Source organism: Protopterus annectens, chromosome 2.part0, assembly GCF_019279795.1.
Source record: "Protopterus annectens isolate FY-2018-M chromosome 2.part0, PAN1.0, whole genome shotgun sequence".
Taxonomy (NCBI): Eukaryota; Metazoa; Chordata; order Ceratodontiformes; family Protopteridae; genus Protopterus; species Protopterus annectens.
In genome coordinates, this window is record NC_056728.1 from 1,701,584,624 (window position 1) to 1,701,603,301 (window position 18,678).

The window sequence follows — 18,678 nt, forward strand, 5'->3', positions numbered from 1 at the left end:
TGTTTAATACGAATATTGGTAGGTCGGAATACACCCTCAGAAGCCAGTGCCTGCACAGCGGCTCCAGACCCATCCAAGGTAGAGACATCCGCAAGTTCCATAGTTAAAGAAGCATCTCACGGAATACCGGACTCCGAATGGGTCTCAGCAGAGACCTGCGAATTTGTAGAAGCGGGCATCAGGGGCTAAAAAGACACCTCACTGAGTACCGGTGGACTGGCGACTAGCTTAATGGAAGCATTGTTGGCTGTTTTTGACCTATGCAGCCTATCTCTATCTTTGTCTTTGCGGTTTTTTGGAAGATCGGTAGTCGGATGACTTACCGAAGCCATTTCGGAATATGGAGAACAAGAGCGAAAGAATTTAGCTACAAAAATAGCCTGATGACGAATGGTTCAGGCGTTAAACAAGGCACAAAACCAACAGTGAGAGACGTCGTGGTCTGGGCCTAAACAAATGACACAGTAAGAATGAAAATCTCTATGAAGTATTTGCTTTCCACAGGCAAGACAATTGTTAACTTTTTCTGACATCGGTTAGAGCAAGAAAAAAAGAATCCCCGATGGGGTACTTTGCTTTATAAGACTTCAGGTTTGAAACTCGAAAAACGAAAATTTCAGGTAGCAGCCGACCGGCACTTGCGAACTGCTTCGGGCTCCTTCTCGGTAAGAAAGGCTGATGTAATGGCGTCGGCTGCATGTTTTATATCCCTGACGACCTGACGTCATGAAAGAGGCGACAGCACCCGACGCAGAAATCCCAAGACTCTGGTATTCGGGCCGACTGAGGGCTACCTGCAGGCAGATAACCCAAGTGTGATGACTGCAACAGTGGAAACATGAAGAACATCAGTACAAAGGCATCAGACAGGTGACACGTGTTAATCAATGAAAAAAATATCTGACCATACTTAAACTTATGGTACCACTCAGACCAGATAAACAATTCAGCAAAGAAATAAATAGCAAGAGCCAGCTAAATATGTTAATTGTCTAACAGTTATGAAACACGGGTTGTCATATTAAGAGTTCAAACATGCACTGATCTGCATTTGGCAGGGGTCGGTAATCACGTCTACTTTTCTTTTAAAGTTGTCAACTACAGAGTGTCGAAATCCCTGAAGTGATACACTTCTAAGCAAAGCAGTCATATTGACCATGCCTTGTTCATCAATTAAGTGAATCCGAGGTCATAACCTACCTTAAAGCCAGTACTACCATCATTCATCTTGTGCAGCTCATAAGGAAGTTTCCGTTTCTCTATCTGGACAAAAGGATCATCATATGTTCTTCCATGGAACTTTTTAAAGCTGTGCAGGGAGTTCTTCACATTTGATATCATCTGAAGAGCAATGTGAATCAAAATTAAATGTTTTATTACAGAATAAAACTACTATTAAAATCAACTTTAAAAAAACAAAATGATACATTAAGGAAGATATAGGAACAAAATAAAACTAACACTTCAACAATATAAACTAATGTAATAGTATGATAAGCACATAATTTTCGTATGTGGTATACAGAAGTATATCTATGTAAATATTAGGGAAGAGCCACAAGTTAATCTTCCTGGGTGGTCTTCCTTATAGAAGCATACCCGTTATCATTAGCACCCGAAATGAAGACCCAGACTGGATATAACATTCAGTTTAAACTGCCTTGTGAAGACCAAGTAGTTCTTACAAAAATATCATCTAAAGCTGCGCTGTGGAAAAAATATTGATAAAGCTGCTACTTACTCTACTGGAATGTGCCCTTGAAGTACAGGACAGAGACTTACTAGGCTTATTTTAGTAATATTTAATACAACCCGTCAGCCACTTGACCAGATTCACCTTAGATACACTGCAACCAAGTTCTTTATTTGAATAAGAAATGAAATGTTGATACCATTATGACAGATTACATTTTATCTACACAGAATTTAAATTGCCTGTGCGCATCCATACAAGGAATGCAGTCCCCTGTGTTACCAGTTGTAGGTGAAGAAAACTGGTAGCTGGACAGACTGACCAACATTAGTCTTAGTAGCTACTTCAGGAAGGAAGGAGTAGTACAAAAGGACACTCTTTATGAAAATTTAAAATGGTTCCACTGAAAGATTCTACAACTCAGATATTCTTTCAGCTAATATGGTGACAAGAGCAGTGTTTACTCAGGACAATAATTTAATTCTGATGAAAACAGTGTGTCAAAAATGGGAAACTTCAGCTTCAAAACTTAAAACTCTAGCACAAAGAAAAAAGTGGCAGTCTGGATGCATCCCAAGTAATTTTACTAATAGAGTAACTTAGATTAATGATCAAACGATAAGACCAGTTTAGGAATTAACAAGACTCCTTAAGTAATGCTGGATCCAATGCAATCCAAAAACACCCCCCCTTTTGCATTCAGACCATATGGGAAATTAGATAATTTTGAGACAAAAAATCTGAAGATGAATTACAAAGAAACAATACTGAGTTAATAAATACATGAAAAGTGCAACATCTGTTACAAATATGTCTCAGACTTCCACGGTGGTGCAACGGTAGCGTTGTTGCCTCACAGCAAGAGGTTCTCCTGTTTGATTCTCGGCTGGAGTGCGGGGAGTACCTTCTGTGTGGAGTCTGCATGTCCTCCCCGCGGTTGGGTGGGAGTTCTAAAGACATGTGTAAATGGGCGTGCCTTCATTGAAGGTTGAATGTCGAGCTGGCACCTCGGCGTTCGTGAAAATCTACTGCCAATCATTAGTGGACCGGAGTTCCTCTGTGGCGACCCCTAACCGGGAAAAGCCGAAAGACAACAACAACAGTTGTATAATAAAAAATTACAAATTTACAGAGATTAGAATTCTGTACATGTGCTTATACAAATATGTACGTGTCTCATATGCATAATTACTTTCCTGAATGTATTCATTTTTTTCAGAACACAAAATTTTTTTTTTCCTGCATGCATTCTACATTTCCTGCAGTTATGCCTTTATGTATGTAACAGCTCTTTGGATGAATGCATTACTAGGTGTTGTCCACCTGATGGTACCAGAGATTTAGGAATGCATTTGAATGCATTTAGGAATACATATTTCTATAAATACAGATGTACACAAACAGAAACATGATTTACAATTTTTTTATTACACAACTGTACTGAGACAAATTATATCTGCAACAGAAATTTAGCACTTTTCATTTATTAGCACAATATTTAACCTTTTGAATTATTTTTTGAATTTGTTCATATTAACAATTACATAATTAATTTCCTGTGCAGTCCAAAAACAAAAAAGAGAGAGTTGTTGGATTACACTAGATCGGATATTACTCAGGAATTACTCTTGTTAACTCTGAAACCAGTCTTGCTGTTTGACCATTATCTTTGTCAAGGTATCAGTCAAGGTATTTGGCATATATTCTGGCTGCTGCTTCTTTTTTCTTGCTGGAATTTAAAGTTAGAATTAGTGAGTGGCTTTCTGGGCACAAATTATAAAATGGGACTGTGCGTTCTTTTTCGTCTGAAAAGTCAACTTCTCACGCATAAATTAAAGGCTCCACAGAAGTATAAGGCTTGTAATTTATGCCTGAGAAGCATAAATTAAAGGCTCCACAGAACTATAAGGCTTTTGAAGACCATTAAAAAAAGCTAAATATAATGAATGTGGACCTGAGTTCAATTAGCGTCTTCAGCACTTGAAGATACTGACAGGGAGGATGGGTATGTCTATCCTGTAGGGGACAGAGGGGTTTGCTGGCTGATAGGAATATGCTCTGCTGGAGACCAAAACATGCCTTTTCGACTGCTCAGCAAGCTATACTGGTAGCCAGTGTGGACAAGAGTGAACTGACATGGGTGGTGATGCTTGCAACATGCTTGCTCCACCCAGTTAGAGAATTACAATCTTATGAAATTCCCCAGCCCAAGCATATAAAGCTTGTTCCTCAACTTTTGCCTCTTGTCACTGGGGGAAGGCAGTCTTAGAGGTCATAGATCGAAAGGGCATTTTTTTTCTCTGGAGAGAGGGATCAACTTGCAGATTAACAGCAAGAGAGCCATAGCCCAAATCCAAGCAAGAATGCACTTAGAAAGGGGAAACAGCTGTCTCAAAGGTCACAGACTGCAAGGTCATTTACTTCGTGGAGCAAAAGGGCTCACCTGCAATGTCAAACAGGATACAGCTGAGACCCCTCCTTTTTATTATAGCCACAGGAAGGTTGACTCAGGCTTAATGGAGGAAGAAATATGGGCATACATCATTAGCGGTTAATCATCGGGGCGCATAAAGAGATTAAAAAAAAAACAAAACAAAAAAAAACAAACAAAAAAAAAAGAATGAATGCGTTCTAATATGCAATATGAAAAAGTCTGAAATGGCTGCTAAATGTACCTTAAATGAGTAGTAACAAAGTCCTCAGCCAAAGAATTTTTGATGAAGCCTATTTGGGAAAAAATGTTTCCATTTACTTCTGTGCAAGTTTTAACAATACTAGGTTTCTGCAAAGACATAATGATCTGGACCACCCTTGATATTAAATCAGGGCTACTAGCCATTGAAGTGGGAAAAACATGCAGACAAGTGAAAATGAGGGTCAGCACGAGCAAGCCACACTAACATTGGCAATAATGTTCTGAATGACCATAGTCAGATAGGCTTCACTAACAAGCAAGGCATGAGCAAATCAAAATAAAGCTATCAGAATGACTTTGAACCATGGCTGTTTTGCATTCTGGATGCTCCTCTTCATCAAAGCAAAGAGGTAAAAGTGCAGGGGAATCCAGGAAGACATTTTTGCAGGATACCATTCCTGGCACATTACCCTGTGAAGGGATGACAGAACAGATGTTGCTGTAATGTATTTATTTTATTTGTACTTGTTAATCAGGGTAGTCTGCTGATCTCCATGGACCTTTTTCAGGTTCAGCCCAGGAGCACTGTCTGGTTAAGGGACTTGCTCAGAGTCACACAGTTAGGCAATGGAGGCTGAGGGAATCGAACTCCGGACTTCTGGTTAAGTGAATTGTTCAGTGTCGTACAGAGAAGTAATGGACGTGAAGGGAATCAAAACAAGGACCACAGGAAACAGCTTGTTAACAGCTCCTTAATCAGTTGCTCAAGGAGATAAAAAGGTCACAGCAAGGTTTGCCCAATGATGGAACAGTTTTCATGTTATTGAAGGATGACTCATGCAGCATTTGCAGACAGTGGTTAAGCCTGTCCCACAACTCTTATTTATTTATTGCATTTATCAGGATAGTCCGACTGGGCAAACAGATGCCCCTTTTCAGCAGATGCATAGGGAGAAAAGCTCCACAGCAGTTAAAAGTTAGAAAGGTAACATACAGGTATTTAAAACAATATGTTACACAAACAAACATGTAAAGTATGTACAGTAGCTAAAACGTACTTACAAGACTGACACTTAGATATACATATGCACTATGTTTTCCAAGATATATTAGGAGTTGGCAGTTAGAGCTGAGTAGTGTCAAGCAGAAGCTGGGGGGGGCAGAGAAGAGAAAAGAACATGAATGAGTTTGACTAAATAAATTGAGTTGCAGGAAGTTATAGCAGAGTTAGGGTAAAGACTTTGCCAGAAGTGGAGCATGTGCATAGGCATGTATCACGTATATATTACTTTAGCTAATTTTTGAACAAGTTAGTGTTTAGTTTGCCTAAGAGCTTGGTGTATAGAGTTCCAAATGTTTGCAGTACAGGAGGAGTACAGTGCATCTCCAGAAGAGGTCTTGGACTTGCTTATAGTCAAAAAGAATTTGTTGACAGACTGTAGTGGTCTCATGGGGTTATACTGCTGGTGCATGTTGATTAGACTTGGAGACTTTTCAGCATTTTTTGTTTAGTTACAGTTAACACCCACAACTTTTTATACTATCCAGTCCTTTAGTGGGTATGGCTTCTTTAACTAATTGACTTACCCAACAAATAACAGGTAATATTTGAAAGGAAAAGGAGTAATTAAAATATGATACCAAGTCTGTTAATTTAGGATGCCTTGCAGTAGAGAAATTAATCACTGTTTGCCACATCATATACACAATCATATTTTCGAATTTTTTTTACAGCTCCATTTTCACAAATAGTGATGCTGAGGCCACAGATAGCCTCTACGACATTGCTCGCATCGCCTCATCATATGGCCACTGGATAAAATGGTTCACAAACCACCATCCACCTCGAGGAGTTCAAGATCGAACAAATGCAAGAATTCAAGTATCTGGGTTCGCTGCTCCTGGAGAAGATGGTGGCATCAACAGCTGAAGTCCATAGCAGGACTGGACAAGCCAAAGCAGCATTTGCCTTACTCAAGTGGTGTTTATGGAAGAGACAGACATCTCGTCACCATCAAGATTTGCTTTTTCTGGGCACTGATCTTGCCAATTCTCCTTTATGGATCGGAAACGTGGATCCTCCTCACGGCAGATCTGAACAAGCTTGAAGTTTTCCAAATGTGCTGCCTATGCCAAATCTTGGGAATCTTGCTTCGTCACCACATTAGAAACAAGAGCAACTGGACCAGATATGATCAGCAGCCAACTATCAGCAAATAGATCCAGAACAGGAGGCTGTACTGGTTTGGACAAGTGTACAGGATGAACACCTGCCGTTTGCCATACAGACTATTATGGAGAGAGTTTCCTGCGAACTGGAGAGTTCACAAATCTACACCAAAAACGACTTGGGCTAAGCAGGTTGAAGTGGACCTAAGAAGCCAGTGACTTGACCTACAGAAGGCCAGAAACATTGCCATGGACTGAACAGCATGGAAAAGCATCATGAAGGAAGTCCAGAATCCAGCGGCACCCGCAGCAGCATAGCAACTATGGGGTCAACCATGTCCGCTGGCTGCCAGCTAGGGACAAATAAAAGACAACAAAGTCATATTTTCATAACTGACAGACCTATGTGCTATTGAGAGACATTGTGTGAGATGCCATAGTGGGATACAGGAAAAATCATAGCTAATGTTAACTTGTATCACACTATACTGGAGACAATGCTAGCTGTTAGTAATTCAGGGACTTAAACCTTATCTGCAACATAAATAAGGCAAGCTGGAGAAACAGGTTTGCGTTTTAGAGACCGACTCTTTTGTGGAACAGGTTTTCCACCATGTGGTCACTACGGCCTTGGGCTAAGAAAGAATGATTGGGCGGCCTTGTAAAATTATATTGGAGTAAATCCACCATAACAGGTAATTTTTGCATGCCTGAGTTATTCTGATCCAAGTGGATAAAAGCTGGCGCAGAATAGACCACTGAGTCGCTAGGGTCCACTGAAAACTTCTCATATGGTATCTTGCTAATGGAACCACAACTACTGCAGCAGACACTGACCCCAGAGCTTGGAGAATCAATCGAGCTAAGAGAGAGAAGAATTTTGAATTAACTTTTTGACTTGAAATCGAATACTCAGTACCCTTGGTAACGGAAGGGAGGCTGTCACTGATACCATTTTGAACAAGGCCCCTATAAACTCTAATACTTGAGTTGGTTCTAGCTGAGATTTGTTGTGATTGATGGTAATTCCCAGGTGACAGTACAGCTGTTAATTCCCAGGTGAGAGCACAACTAGAGTAAATAATCTTGTGCTTTTATCAGAATATGCCTGGTCGGAGCAGTTATGAGCCAGTTGTCCAAGTAAGGAAAAACCCAGAATTCCTGCAGTCTCAAGTGAGCTGCTACAACTATCATGCATTTGGTGAACACTCTGGGGGCTGTGGTGAGACCAAAGGGCAGAGCTCTGAATTGGTAATGACTGGCTCCCAGCAAAAGTGTAGGTGTCTTCTGGGATCATCTGTTCATTTTTATATGATAGTATGCATCCTGAAGATCTACTGAGCACATCTAGTCATCCTTGTGCAAGAAAAGTAAAATGAACTGAACTGTGACCATCCGGAACTTCGTGTACTGAATTGATTTGTTCAGATTGTGGAGATCCAAAATTGGTCTCCAGTCCCGTTTTCTTCGGCACGAAAAAGAATCCTGAGTATGTTCCAGACTCTCTCTCTTATCTTGGGGGACCTCTTGGATGATTTTTTCTAGCAGCTTTTTTACTTATTTATTTCTAGTGCTGCTGCTTTCCTCTAACTGGGTGTAACACTGGGAATTTTGATAACTGTTGGGGGGTGGTACTATATAACGTTTGGAAATAATCCTCTGCACCCATGTATCTTTTGTAATCTCTAGCCAGGCTCTGTGGTTCAGGGACAGATGACCCCAGTCTGCCTCCAGAATCTGTCCTTCTTTCAGCAGCACTGGTAGGATCTGTCACAGAAAGCATCTTTAAATCCTTGGTTCTCCAGGCCTAATCTGCCGCATGGATGCTCTCTTCTGTTAGAGTTCCTCCCTCTCTCCCTGGGGGAACTATCTCCATGAGGATCATGAGAAGGACCCTGGGACTTTCTAAACCACATTTTTCTACAACCTCGTTGATTCCTAGAAAAGGTTCTTTGAGGAGTCAAAAATACATATGCCCACTGCAGACAGGGTCTTACCATCTGCTCACAGCTGGGTAGTGTGTCTTTGGCCTTGTGGTCAAGCAAAGAAGTGCTGTCAAAGACAGCATTGATGAAGGAAGACTTCAACAGCTCTGCAAAATCACACAGGCACATCCAAGCATGTCTCCTAATGGAAATGTCTGAACCTGCCACCCTTGAGGCACCTTCCCTGCATGTGAAATGAGTATTATGGACAACTTTTAAATAAACTGCAGGGTAGCCACCTGTGAGGCAATGGAACTCTCTTCCTCAGAAGTTATGGTCCCAGACAGGGACTTGGTAAGTTCCTTAATCAAATCTCTCTGCAGTCTGATGAAGTGTTCCAAATAATTCAGCGATCAAAGTGCAAAGGTCGCCGAAGCATATACATGCTTCCCAAATCTGTCCTGCGCTCTAGACTCCCTGTTTGGGGGATGAACAGAGGAACTCTGTTCTGAGAGTTCCTATTTTGTGGTCACCGCTATGCCCATGGCATCTACTCGTACTCCTTTACTCCAAAATGACCTACCTTTGGGTGATACCAGGGTCATGTCTGGTCTCTTGCGGATCGGCTCAGAGTCAGTTTTCTTCCATGTCTGCCAAGAGAGCAAATAGATGAGGTCTTCAGCAGATGAAGTCACCCAGGAGGTAAATGGACCAGATCCAAAGGCTTCCAGGAATACTGATTCCTCTTGAGAAGGGTTGTCGGTAGACCAGCCCTTTGCCTGAGGATTTCCAAGATGTGATCTTGAGGTCTCTTCCCCCTCTTCAAATTCAGTATCTTCTGTAACAGACTCTTGAGAGAGTTCAAGTGGCTCCTTTTGCACTTTCTCTTCTTAGGGACTACTTCGGCATGATGTCCCAGAGAAGTATCAAAAGATATGAGTACACCCTGGTGGGCAGTCTGGAGACTTTGGACTGGCTGTCCCTATGAGTAGAATGCAGAGGCTCAAGACACAAAGATGGGTTTGGGAAGAAAGATCTGAGGCAGGGGAAACGTCTTTCCTCTAGGAGCACAGAAAACTCTCTCCACTATCTCAAAAGCAGAATGCCTTACAAATTTCACAAGACACATTCAAATGGGCCAGGCCTAGACAGTAAACGCACGAATCATGTGCATTTGATAAAGGAATTTTGTGGCCAGAGGCCTAACATTTCTTAAAACCTGATGGTTTTTCAGCCATTCCCAAATAATATATAACCGGGAGATAAGAAAGGGAAGTTTTTTTTTTAAATAATGAAAAGAAGTTAAAAGAAAAATTACCAATGATGGTAACTGAAAGAGCTACCACCATGGTACAAGAAAAGCAAAGAAAATATAAACAATGGTAACAGTGACTTATATTAAAAATTGTAGAAAGGGTAAGAGAGGACTATTACAGAGTACAAAATAAATGGCTTTATATACATAATCTACTTTTTACTCATAAGCTAACACCAAAGCTCAAGAGCTTACAGTGACCACGTCCGTATGCGAAGGAGGCAAATGAGATCTGAGGTATTGCGGTGAACTAGGGGACTATGGGTAATCATCTGAGTCGGACCGGAGTGTCAGATCAGAACGAATTTGTTGAGGAATAAATGAAAATTGACATCATTAGATCAGAACGTGTAATAAGGAAACTAAAGAGGTAAAATAAACGAAGAAAACATTTAAAACACTCAAAATATTTTTTTCTTCTATACAGTTAGCACCAGAGCGGCCTTGGCCATTTCTTTCTCTGACCAAATTTTATAAAAGATTGAAAGAAATTAACATTGGTGGTACTGTGATGAACAATGGGAAGGGGAGGATGTGAATGCAGCATATGGGAATTTTTTTTTTATCCATCGAGCAGTCCTTATGGCTGAGGCTCAAGTCCTAGAGGTTATCAAAAGATGACTTCTTCTTATGAGATTTATGTGCAAACGAGTCAAGCACTGGAATTTCAGGTATGTTCTGTCAAGTCTCAATGGGGTGTTCGGTGTAGCTATGCAAGAGCCGTGATGTATTCAGGGGAGTACTGCCTTCAAAGTCAGCATCACAATCTCCTAGTATGTCTAGAACTGGTCCTGTCACAGTGTTTATTTCTGGCATCAGAAATTGGCTAGAATGAATATTTTTACCCAAAAAAATTCCTGTCAGACAGAAAAAGGCACGTTGCTTTGAAACAGTGTGTGTGTACAACCATGTGATTTTTTAACAAATTCTGTTGTACAGTTTTGACAACTACAAAATTATGGGAGTTGCAAACACTACCTGTTCACATGCAGAAAAAGATACCTCATACTCCTTTGGGCAAGTTTTATCAGTCATTCTGAAAGCTCTCGGGTTTAATATGCCCTTTTCTGATGCATGAGTTACAGCTGAATCACTTTCCTTTATAATATGCTTACTGATAGAAAGCATTCCTTTCCTGTAAAAAAAAGTTTTCAGTACTGAAATGTTATTATTAGTAGTGAAATATTTCTGTGAATAAAAGATAAGAGATGTTCACATATCTTTGAATGAGGACCTTATTTTGTTTTCTTTTCTAAACCAAGAATAATGTCATCTGCTATTTGGCCAAAAAAAAATTGTTGGGTCTATATTACATCAATGAACGCTTAAAAAAGCGAACGGTGATTAATCAACCCTATGTAAGCAAAAGCTTACAATATCGAACTGTCAGAACAGCGATTTTCTTTCCCTTGGAAAAAAAATCGCTGTTCCTAAAAAAAAAAAAAAAAAAAAAGCACTTTAAACATTACATTAAGTGGGGGGCTTCGCACCCTATGCCCCCCACACCCCCCCTACTTAAATGTACGAATTCTGAGATTGCACTACAGTGCCGAAAACGGCAAAGTAACGATGCGGCCAAGCAAATTCTTTCCCAGGGAAAGAATTTGCTTAAAAGCCGCTTCAATATTTTGCCTTTTCAGTCTTTTCAGTTCGACCAAGACACATTCGAAAGAATGCATCTTCAGTCTTGTAATAGGAACCCAAATTGTCCAGTTATAGAAGCATTCAGAAATCCTGATCTCTTGTCTTCATTACAATGTTATTATAAACAAAGTCAGACATATTTAAAGTAATCCTGACATGGCAGCTCTTGAAACAGCATCTACATAATCATCAGCATCTTTCAATTTATGCAGCCCTGTCCTGTCTGCTGTTGTAACTAACTCTGCTTAGCATTACACATTTTATTTAATTTACTCTAAGATGGAATGCTGATAAGAGATCATGCAAGAAAAAAAACAATGCAATGCTTTGATTCCATAGTGTAATAGATATATAAACATTTTACCATATTTATCTTGTATGGAAATGAAACTAGTCATTTTTCCACTCAAGAAAGCTCACTATGAAGAGTTTTGTGATCAATATTGCCTTATCTAACAGAGACTTGTACACCCTACTGCAATTTTTACACATCCTTTACCTGGGATGTCAATGTTCATCATCTTCAACATCTTTAAGACGGAGTCCTCAGCTCATTCCTCCCCCAGATGGTATGAAAGCATTCCATGTGATATAGTAGCCCCGAAGAAGCAGCTACACCCTAAAATCACATTCAGCTTGTTGCATCTTGTGAATGTATGCAAAGCTATGTCACAGCTGCAGAGATTTTATCTAAGAACATGTTCTTGAAAAATTGCCGAATGTGCAGGAGGACTTCATGTGAGAGGTATGTCATACACTTCTTACTGGAATTTAATTGCACTCTGAATGCCAACTAGACAAGGTGACGTTACTGGCTTTGAAGGCCTATCTGTTGGGCAACACAGTACACAAGTAATGGTGGGCCTCTCTGAACAGACTTTGCCTGACAAGGTAAAACTGTAGCTGTCTGACCACATTTTAGCAAAATAAAAACACTCCCTCTTACTGGAATAATTTGAAAAGAGTATGAGGAAATTAATAACTTGGTTCAATCTCTACTCTGTGGCCTCCGTGGCATAAAAGCAGAACTTGAGTGCAAAACCACTCACTCTCTCTTTTTTTGTTTTATAAATATTTTTATTCATTTTCAAACACAAAGAATCATATATACAGTATTCATCACATTGAAATATATATAATTTAAATAGGTAAATAAATAGAACCATCTAACAGAAACAAACTATTTACAAGGGTGTCTACAGTTTACATATACCACTACTATTTCTATGAATTTTCAAATCAAAGCTTGCTACAGTCATTACTCTCCAATACTTCAGTTAATTTTTGCCATGCAAGAGACAATGACATAATTCTTTCGGTTCTTCCTTTGATGGTGCTCACTTCCAACCGAGATACTGGTGATGTAATACTTCTATATTGCTTGAAGGTAGGAGAAGACTCAGACTTCCATGTCATTGTTATGTTCTTTCTTGCAGTAGCTAAAAGGGTCCATCAAATTTTATGTTTCATTCTTGGAACACAGTCAGGTTCTGGACCATTAAACAGAATCAAAGATTTAGATAACTGAAATTTATCACTGAACAACGCTTGTAAAAACTAACGGATTTTGTCCCAATATGGTTTAATAAATTGACCTTCATAGAACACATGTAGCCAGTCTGCTTTTATATTTAATTTGCATCTCCAACAACCAATGTCTTTACTGTACATTAGCTCCATTTTGTGTGGTGTTAAATAGGATCTATGCATAAACTGCCATGTAAAAAAAAATTCCAGTGTAGTGAGAGAGACATTTGTTTTATGGAGAGAAGGATTAAGTTTTTTTCTCTCTATCATTTGGTATATGACCATTAACTCTTCTATAGTAATCCCATAAGTTTCCTTTATATATAGATTTTATATACAGTGGATATAAAAAGTGTACACATCCCTGTTACAATGCCAGGTTTTTATGATATAAAAACTGAGACCACAATAAATAATTTCAAAACTTTTCTCATCTTTAATGTGACCTATAACCTGTACAATTCAATTGAAAAACAAACAAATCTGTTAGGGGAAAAAATAAAAAACGTAAAATAAGCTGGTTGCATAAGCGTGCACACCCTTAAACTAATACTTTGTTGAAGCACCTTTTGCTTTAATTACAGCATTTAGTCTTCTTGGGTACAGACCTACCATCAATTAAAGAGACTGATTAACCCCAAGTAAAGTTTAGCTGTCCTATTAGGATTTTCCTGACATTTACTCGTCTGCCTGCTACAGCAAAAGCCATGGTTCACAGAGAGATTACAAAGCATCAAAGGGATCTCATTGTTGAAAGTCATCAGTCAGGAGAAGGGTGCAAAAAAAATTCTACAGCATTGGATATACCATGGAACACAGTGAAGACAGTCATCAAAAAGTGGAGAAAACATGGGACAACAGTGACGTTGCAAAGAACTGGACGTCCCTCCAAAATTGATGAAAAGACAAGACGAAAACTGGTCAGGAAGGCTGCCAAGAGACCTACAGCAACACTGAAGGAGCTGGAGAAATTTCTGGCAAGTACTGGTTGTGTACTACATGTGACAACAATCTCCCATATTCTCCATATGTCTGGACTATGGGGTAGGGCTGCAAGATGGAAGCCTTTTCTTGAACAGAAAAACATCCAGTCCCAGTTAAAATTTGCAAAATAATACATCAAGTCTAGTAAAACAGCAAAAAAATGAACCGAGTCCCACAGAACCACAATGAGATGCAAACAGCACTTCGATGCCCAATGAACTCTTCCAAGACTCTTCGAAATAATAAAATAACTTTTATTTTACGACGAACAACACAATAAGGTAAATAAAAACAACTTCATCAAGCACTTTCGCCTGTGTAAATCCCAGGCTTTTTCAAGATACAACAGCAGGATGTTGAATTCCCTTTAAATAGGGCAGTTGATTAACAATTAGTGTAATTAGTCAGCTTTAATCAAAATAACTTAATGGCAATTAATCTGCAAACCTTTTGTAAATGTTCTGACCATAGTTGTAACAGTGTCGTCTACAAAATCCATTAAAATTGAATCAAAATGAAACCAAATGGAAATGCATAAAATGCATAAAACTGAATGACAACAAAACTACATTTAAACACCTGTTAACTATGAAACATCATAAACCACCATAAGTGTACCCTGTTCTTTCTTTAAAATTGCTCTTTGTCATAAATCCCCCATATTAACATAAATCATGACTAACATTATTAAATGTCATATGAAAATGATATCAGTAAAAATGTACTACATAAATGTGTTTGATCTCAAAGTCCAATAGCACCAGTAATATGTACGCATAATTTATTAACAATCTAAAAAATATTAAAATATTAAAATGTTGCTATGTACACTGTATGTGAATAAATTACTACATCTTTTTAGTATTAAAACCTGTAACCTACAAACAATAAAACTAATAAATACATAGCCATAAATATTTAAATATATAAATCAATACTTATAGTAAAATATATGCATGTAATGAAATGTGTGCCAGTAATAAATAATGTCTGAAGCCTACTATGCTGATCACCTGGTTTAAATGATGCTATAAGTATCAGCAGTCTTTTGAAATTGAGACGAGCAAAACTGTAAAACTAATCTATATAGCTGATTTTGTTACAAGGTTTTAACAGGTGGGTTGGACTTACAGTTTGTGAAAACTATCAACTTGGTGCTAAGGGGTATATGTTTATAAACATTTTTTAACACAAAATTTTTTTTAACACAAAGCATGTAAACACTAACCTAAGCATCATAATGACCAGGATAGTAGGTCTTAGACAAGATTTATTACTGGCACACATTTCATCACATGCATATATTTTACTATAAGTATATTTTTTTATATATTTAAATATTTATGGCTGTGTATTTATTAGGTTTATTATTTGTAGGTTACAGGTTTTAATACTAAAAGTTTGCATTAATTTATTCACATACAGTGTACATAGCAACATTTTAATATTTTAATATTTTATAGATTGTTAATAAATTATGCGTACATATTACTGGTGCTATTGGACTTTGAGATCAAACACATTTATGTAGTACATTTTTACTGATATCATTTTCATATGACATTTAATAATGTTAGTCATGATTTATGTTAATATGGGGGATTTATGACAAAGAGCAATTTTAAAGACAGAACAGGGTACACTTATGGTGGTTTATGATGTTTCATAGTTAACAGGTGTTTAAATGTAGTTTTGTTGTCATTCATTTTTATGCATTTTATGCATTTCCATTTGGTTTCATTTTGATTCAATTTTAATGAATTTTGTAGATGACACTGTTACAACTATGGTCAGAACATTTACAAAAGGTTTGCAGATTAATTGCCATTAAGTTATTTTGATTAAAGCTGACCAATTACACTAATTGTTAATCAACTGCCCTATTTAAAGGGAATTCAACATCCTGCTGTTGTTGTATCTTGAAAAAGCCTGGGATTTACACAGGCGAAAGCGCTTGATGAAGTTGTTTTTATTTACCTTATTGTGTTGTTCGTCGTAAAATAAAAGTTATTTTATTATTTCGAAGAGTCTTGGAAGAGTTCATTGGGCATCGAAGTGCTGTTTGCAATACATCAAGTCTCCCAAAAGCATGTGAGAAAATGTGTTATGGTCTGATGAGGCCACGGTTGAACTTTTTGGCCACAATTCCAAAAGGTACGTTTGGTGCAAAAACAACTTCACATCACCAAAAGAACACCATCCCCACGGTGAAGTAAGGTGGTGGCAATATCATGCTTTGGGGTTGCATTTCTTCAGCTGGAACTGGGGCTTTAGTCAAGGTGGAAGGAATTATGAACAGTTCCAAATGTCAGTCACTTTTGGCCCAAAACCTTCAGATGTCTGCTAGAAAGCTGAAGATGAAGAGGAATTTCACCTTTTAACACGACAATGACCCCAACCATACATCCAAATCAACAAAAGAATGGCCTAGCCAGGGCCCAGACCTAAATCCAACAGAAAATCTGTGAGGTGACCTAAAGAGAGCTGTGCACAAGAGATGCCCTGGCAATCTGACAAATTTGGAGCGCTTTTGCAAGGAAGAGTGGGCAAATATTGCCATGTCAAGATGTACCTTGCTGATAGACTCCTACCCAAGAAGACTGAATGTTGTAATTAAAACAAAAGGTGCTTCAACAAAGTATTAGTTTAAAGGTGTACACACTTATGCAAACCAACTTACTGTATGTTTTTTTTATTTTTTATATTTTTTTCACCTAACAGATTTGTTTTTCAATTGAATTGTACAGGTTATATGTCACATTAAAGGTGGGAAAAATGTTGAAATAATTTATTGTGGTCTCATTTTTTATATCACAAAAACCTGGCATTTTAACAGGGGTGTGTACACTTTTTTTATCCACTGTAATATTTAATACAGCAACAAGTGCTTGAAACTGTAGACTCATTTAAGGACCTGGATATATGGGTAGATTCAGCTTTGGGTTTTTCTAATCATATCAACCAATTGGTTAATTACAGTTATAGAACTATATAGGTTGTATAAAAAGATTTATAAAGTCTAGGAAATCAAAAATGATGAAGTCATTGTTTATTAGTTACATTAGACCCAAACTTAAGTATGAAATAACAATATGGAAACCCTATCAGAAAACAAGCATGAGAAAACTGGAAAGTACTGCGGAAATATACCAACAGCATTCATGGATGTGAAAATTTAAGTTATTATGAAAAACTAAAATATCTGAACTTGTACAGTGTCTCTTACAGATATCTTAGAGGCAATCTTATTCAGGAATATAGGGCATTTAGAGACAACTACCTCTGGGAATGTTTGGGGTTATCAAAAAGTGCTAGAGAATCATCAGGCAACCTATGTAGAAGATTCTATAGGAATGAGAAGTGCACTAATTGGTTCTCTGACAGAATAGCTGATGCATGGAGCAGACTACCAAATTACATTAAAGCAAGTACTAGTTTAGATATTTTTAAGAACAGCCTGGATACTTATTATGGGAACAAGTGTTTTGGTATAATTGGCAAGCTAGAAGGGCATTAATGCCCATGCTTGAAATATTTGTATGTATGTATTTTTCTTTTCTTGGTTATTTTATAAACAAATGATGTATGTCCTTTTCCAGTAATAAGTTGGTTTATTGTTAATATTAGGTGTTCTATGGCTTTATGTAGTTCCTGCCTAGCAGTGGGTTGCATTGCCTCTTGTTTTAGTATAAACTGTTTTGAAGTCCTATATCAGTAGCCATAAATTATTATTTAAACCAAATTTCCTTTTAATTTGATCTATTGTCAATACTTTCACAGAGTCCATCAACTGATACCAGTATATCAACCCTTTCTTCTCAAGTGTTTTGACTGTTCCCATATTGAAGATTATTTTTTTATTTTACATTTGTTGACCGGGCTAGTCTAACTGGACATATATCCGTTTTCAGTAGAGGCCCGGGGAGAAAAGCTCCAATTACACGAAGTAAACAATCATTTACAAAAAAAAACAATGATAAGCATACTACAAAAAGTACCAGAGTAGACTTATGTAAGAATTTAACAAAAACTAAAACTGGCAAAAAGCATGTTAACAGAAAAAAAAGGCAGACATCAGTAAAATTACAAGGTATGCAATATTCTAAAGTTAGATTAATAAGAGACAGATAAGCATGATGTTACTTTGAGTGTATGCAATTGGATACAACAAAAACAGCCAAGCTTTTATATCAGGATTGCTGTTCATAAAATTTGCATATGTTTTTAACGTGTAAGTGATAAATTTAGAGTGCATATGTTTATGTTTATTCAAGTAATGTATTCTTTAAATAAGCATAGAAAGTTGTTAGGAACCAGTTCAGTATAATTGTTTGATGAGACTAGGCCCGATTTTAACTATATTTTCTCATGTACTAGTTTCTAACCACAATGATAAAGTTTTTATTATAGCTGACAGTGAATACATTGCCAGATCTGGTAAGGCTATTCCACCCATATTCCAATCATCTCTGGGTGATAATTCATAGCTATCCTAGGCTCATTAGGGTACCATACAAATTCTGTGATTAGATTATTAAATTGTTTTCAATATGTTTTAGAGGGTGGCACAGAACATGCTTGTATAAAATATAAAAATTTAGGGAATATAATCATTTTTATTATATAGAATCTATCTTCCATTGAGAAGTAGAATTTATTCCATTTCTGCATTAGGTTTTTGATATTACGATTTCTTTATAATTTGATTCAATTGTTGTATCTACGTTGCTTGTTATAACTCCTAGATATCTGATTGCATTACAAATAGGAATATATTTATGGTTTT

At 37.6% G+C, this 18,678-nt stretch overlaps 1 protein-coding gene across 1 annotated transcript in view; it reads right to left on the bottom strand.

Annotated features, from left to right (window-relative positions):
- Positions 1-18,678, bottom strand: part of HSPA4L (heat shock protein family A (Hsp70) member 4 like) — a 2,148,355-nt gene that overhangs the window by 1,746,233 nt on the left and 383,444 nt on the right. The window contains exon 3 of the mRNA XM_044061754.1: positions 1,201-1,341. Coding sequence (XP_043917689.1) covers positions 1,201-1,341 — 141 coding nt within the window. The remainder of the gene's footprint in view (positions 1-1,200; positions 1,342-18,678) is intronic.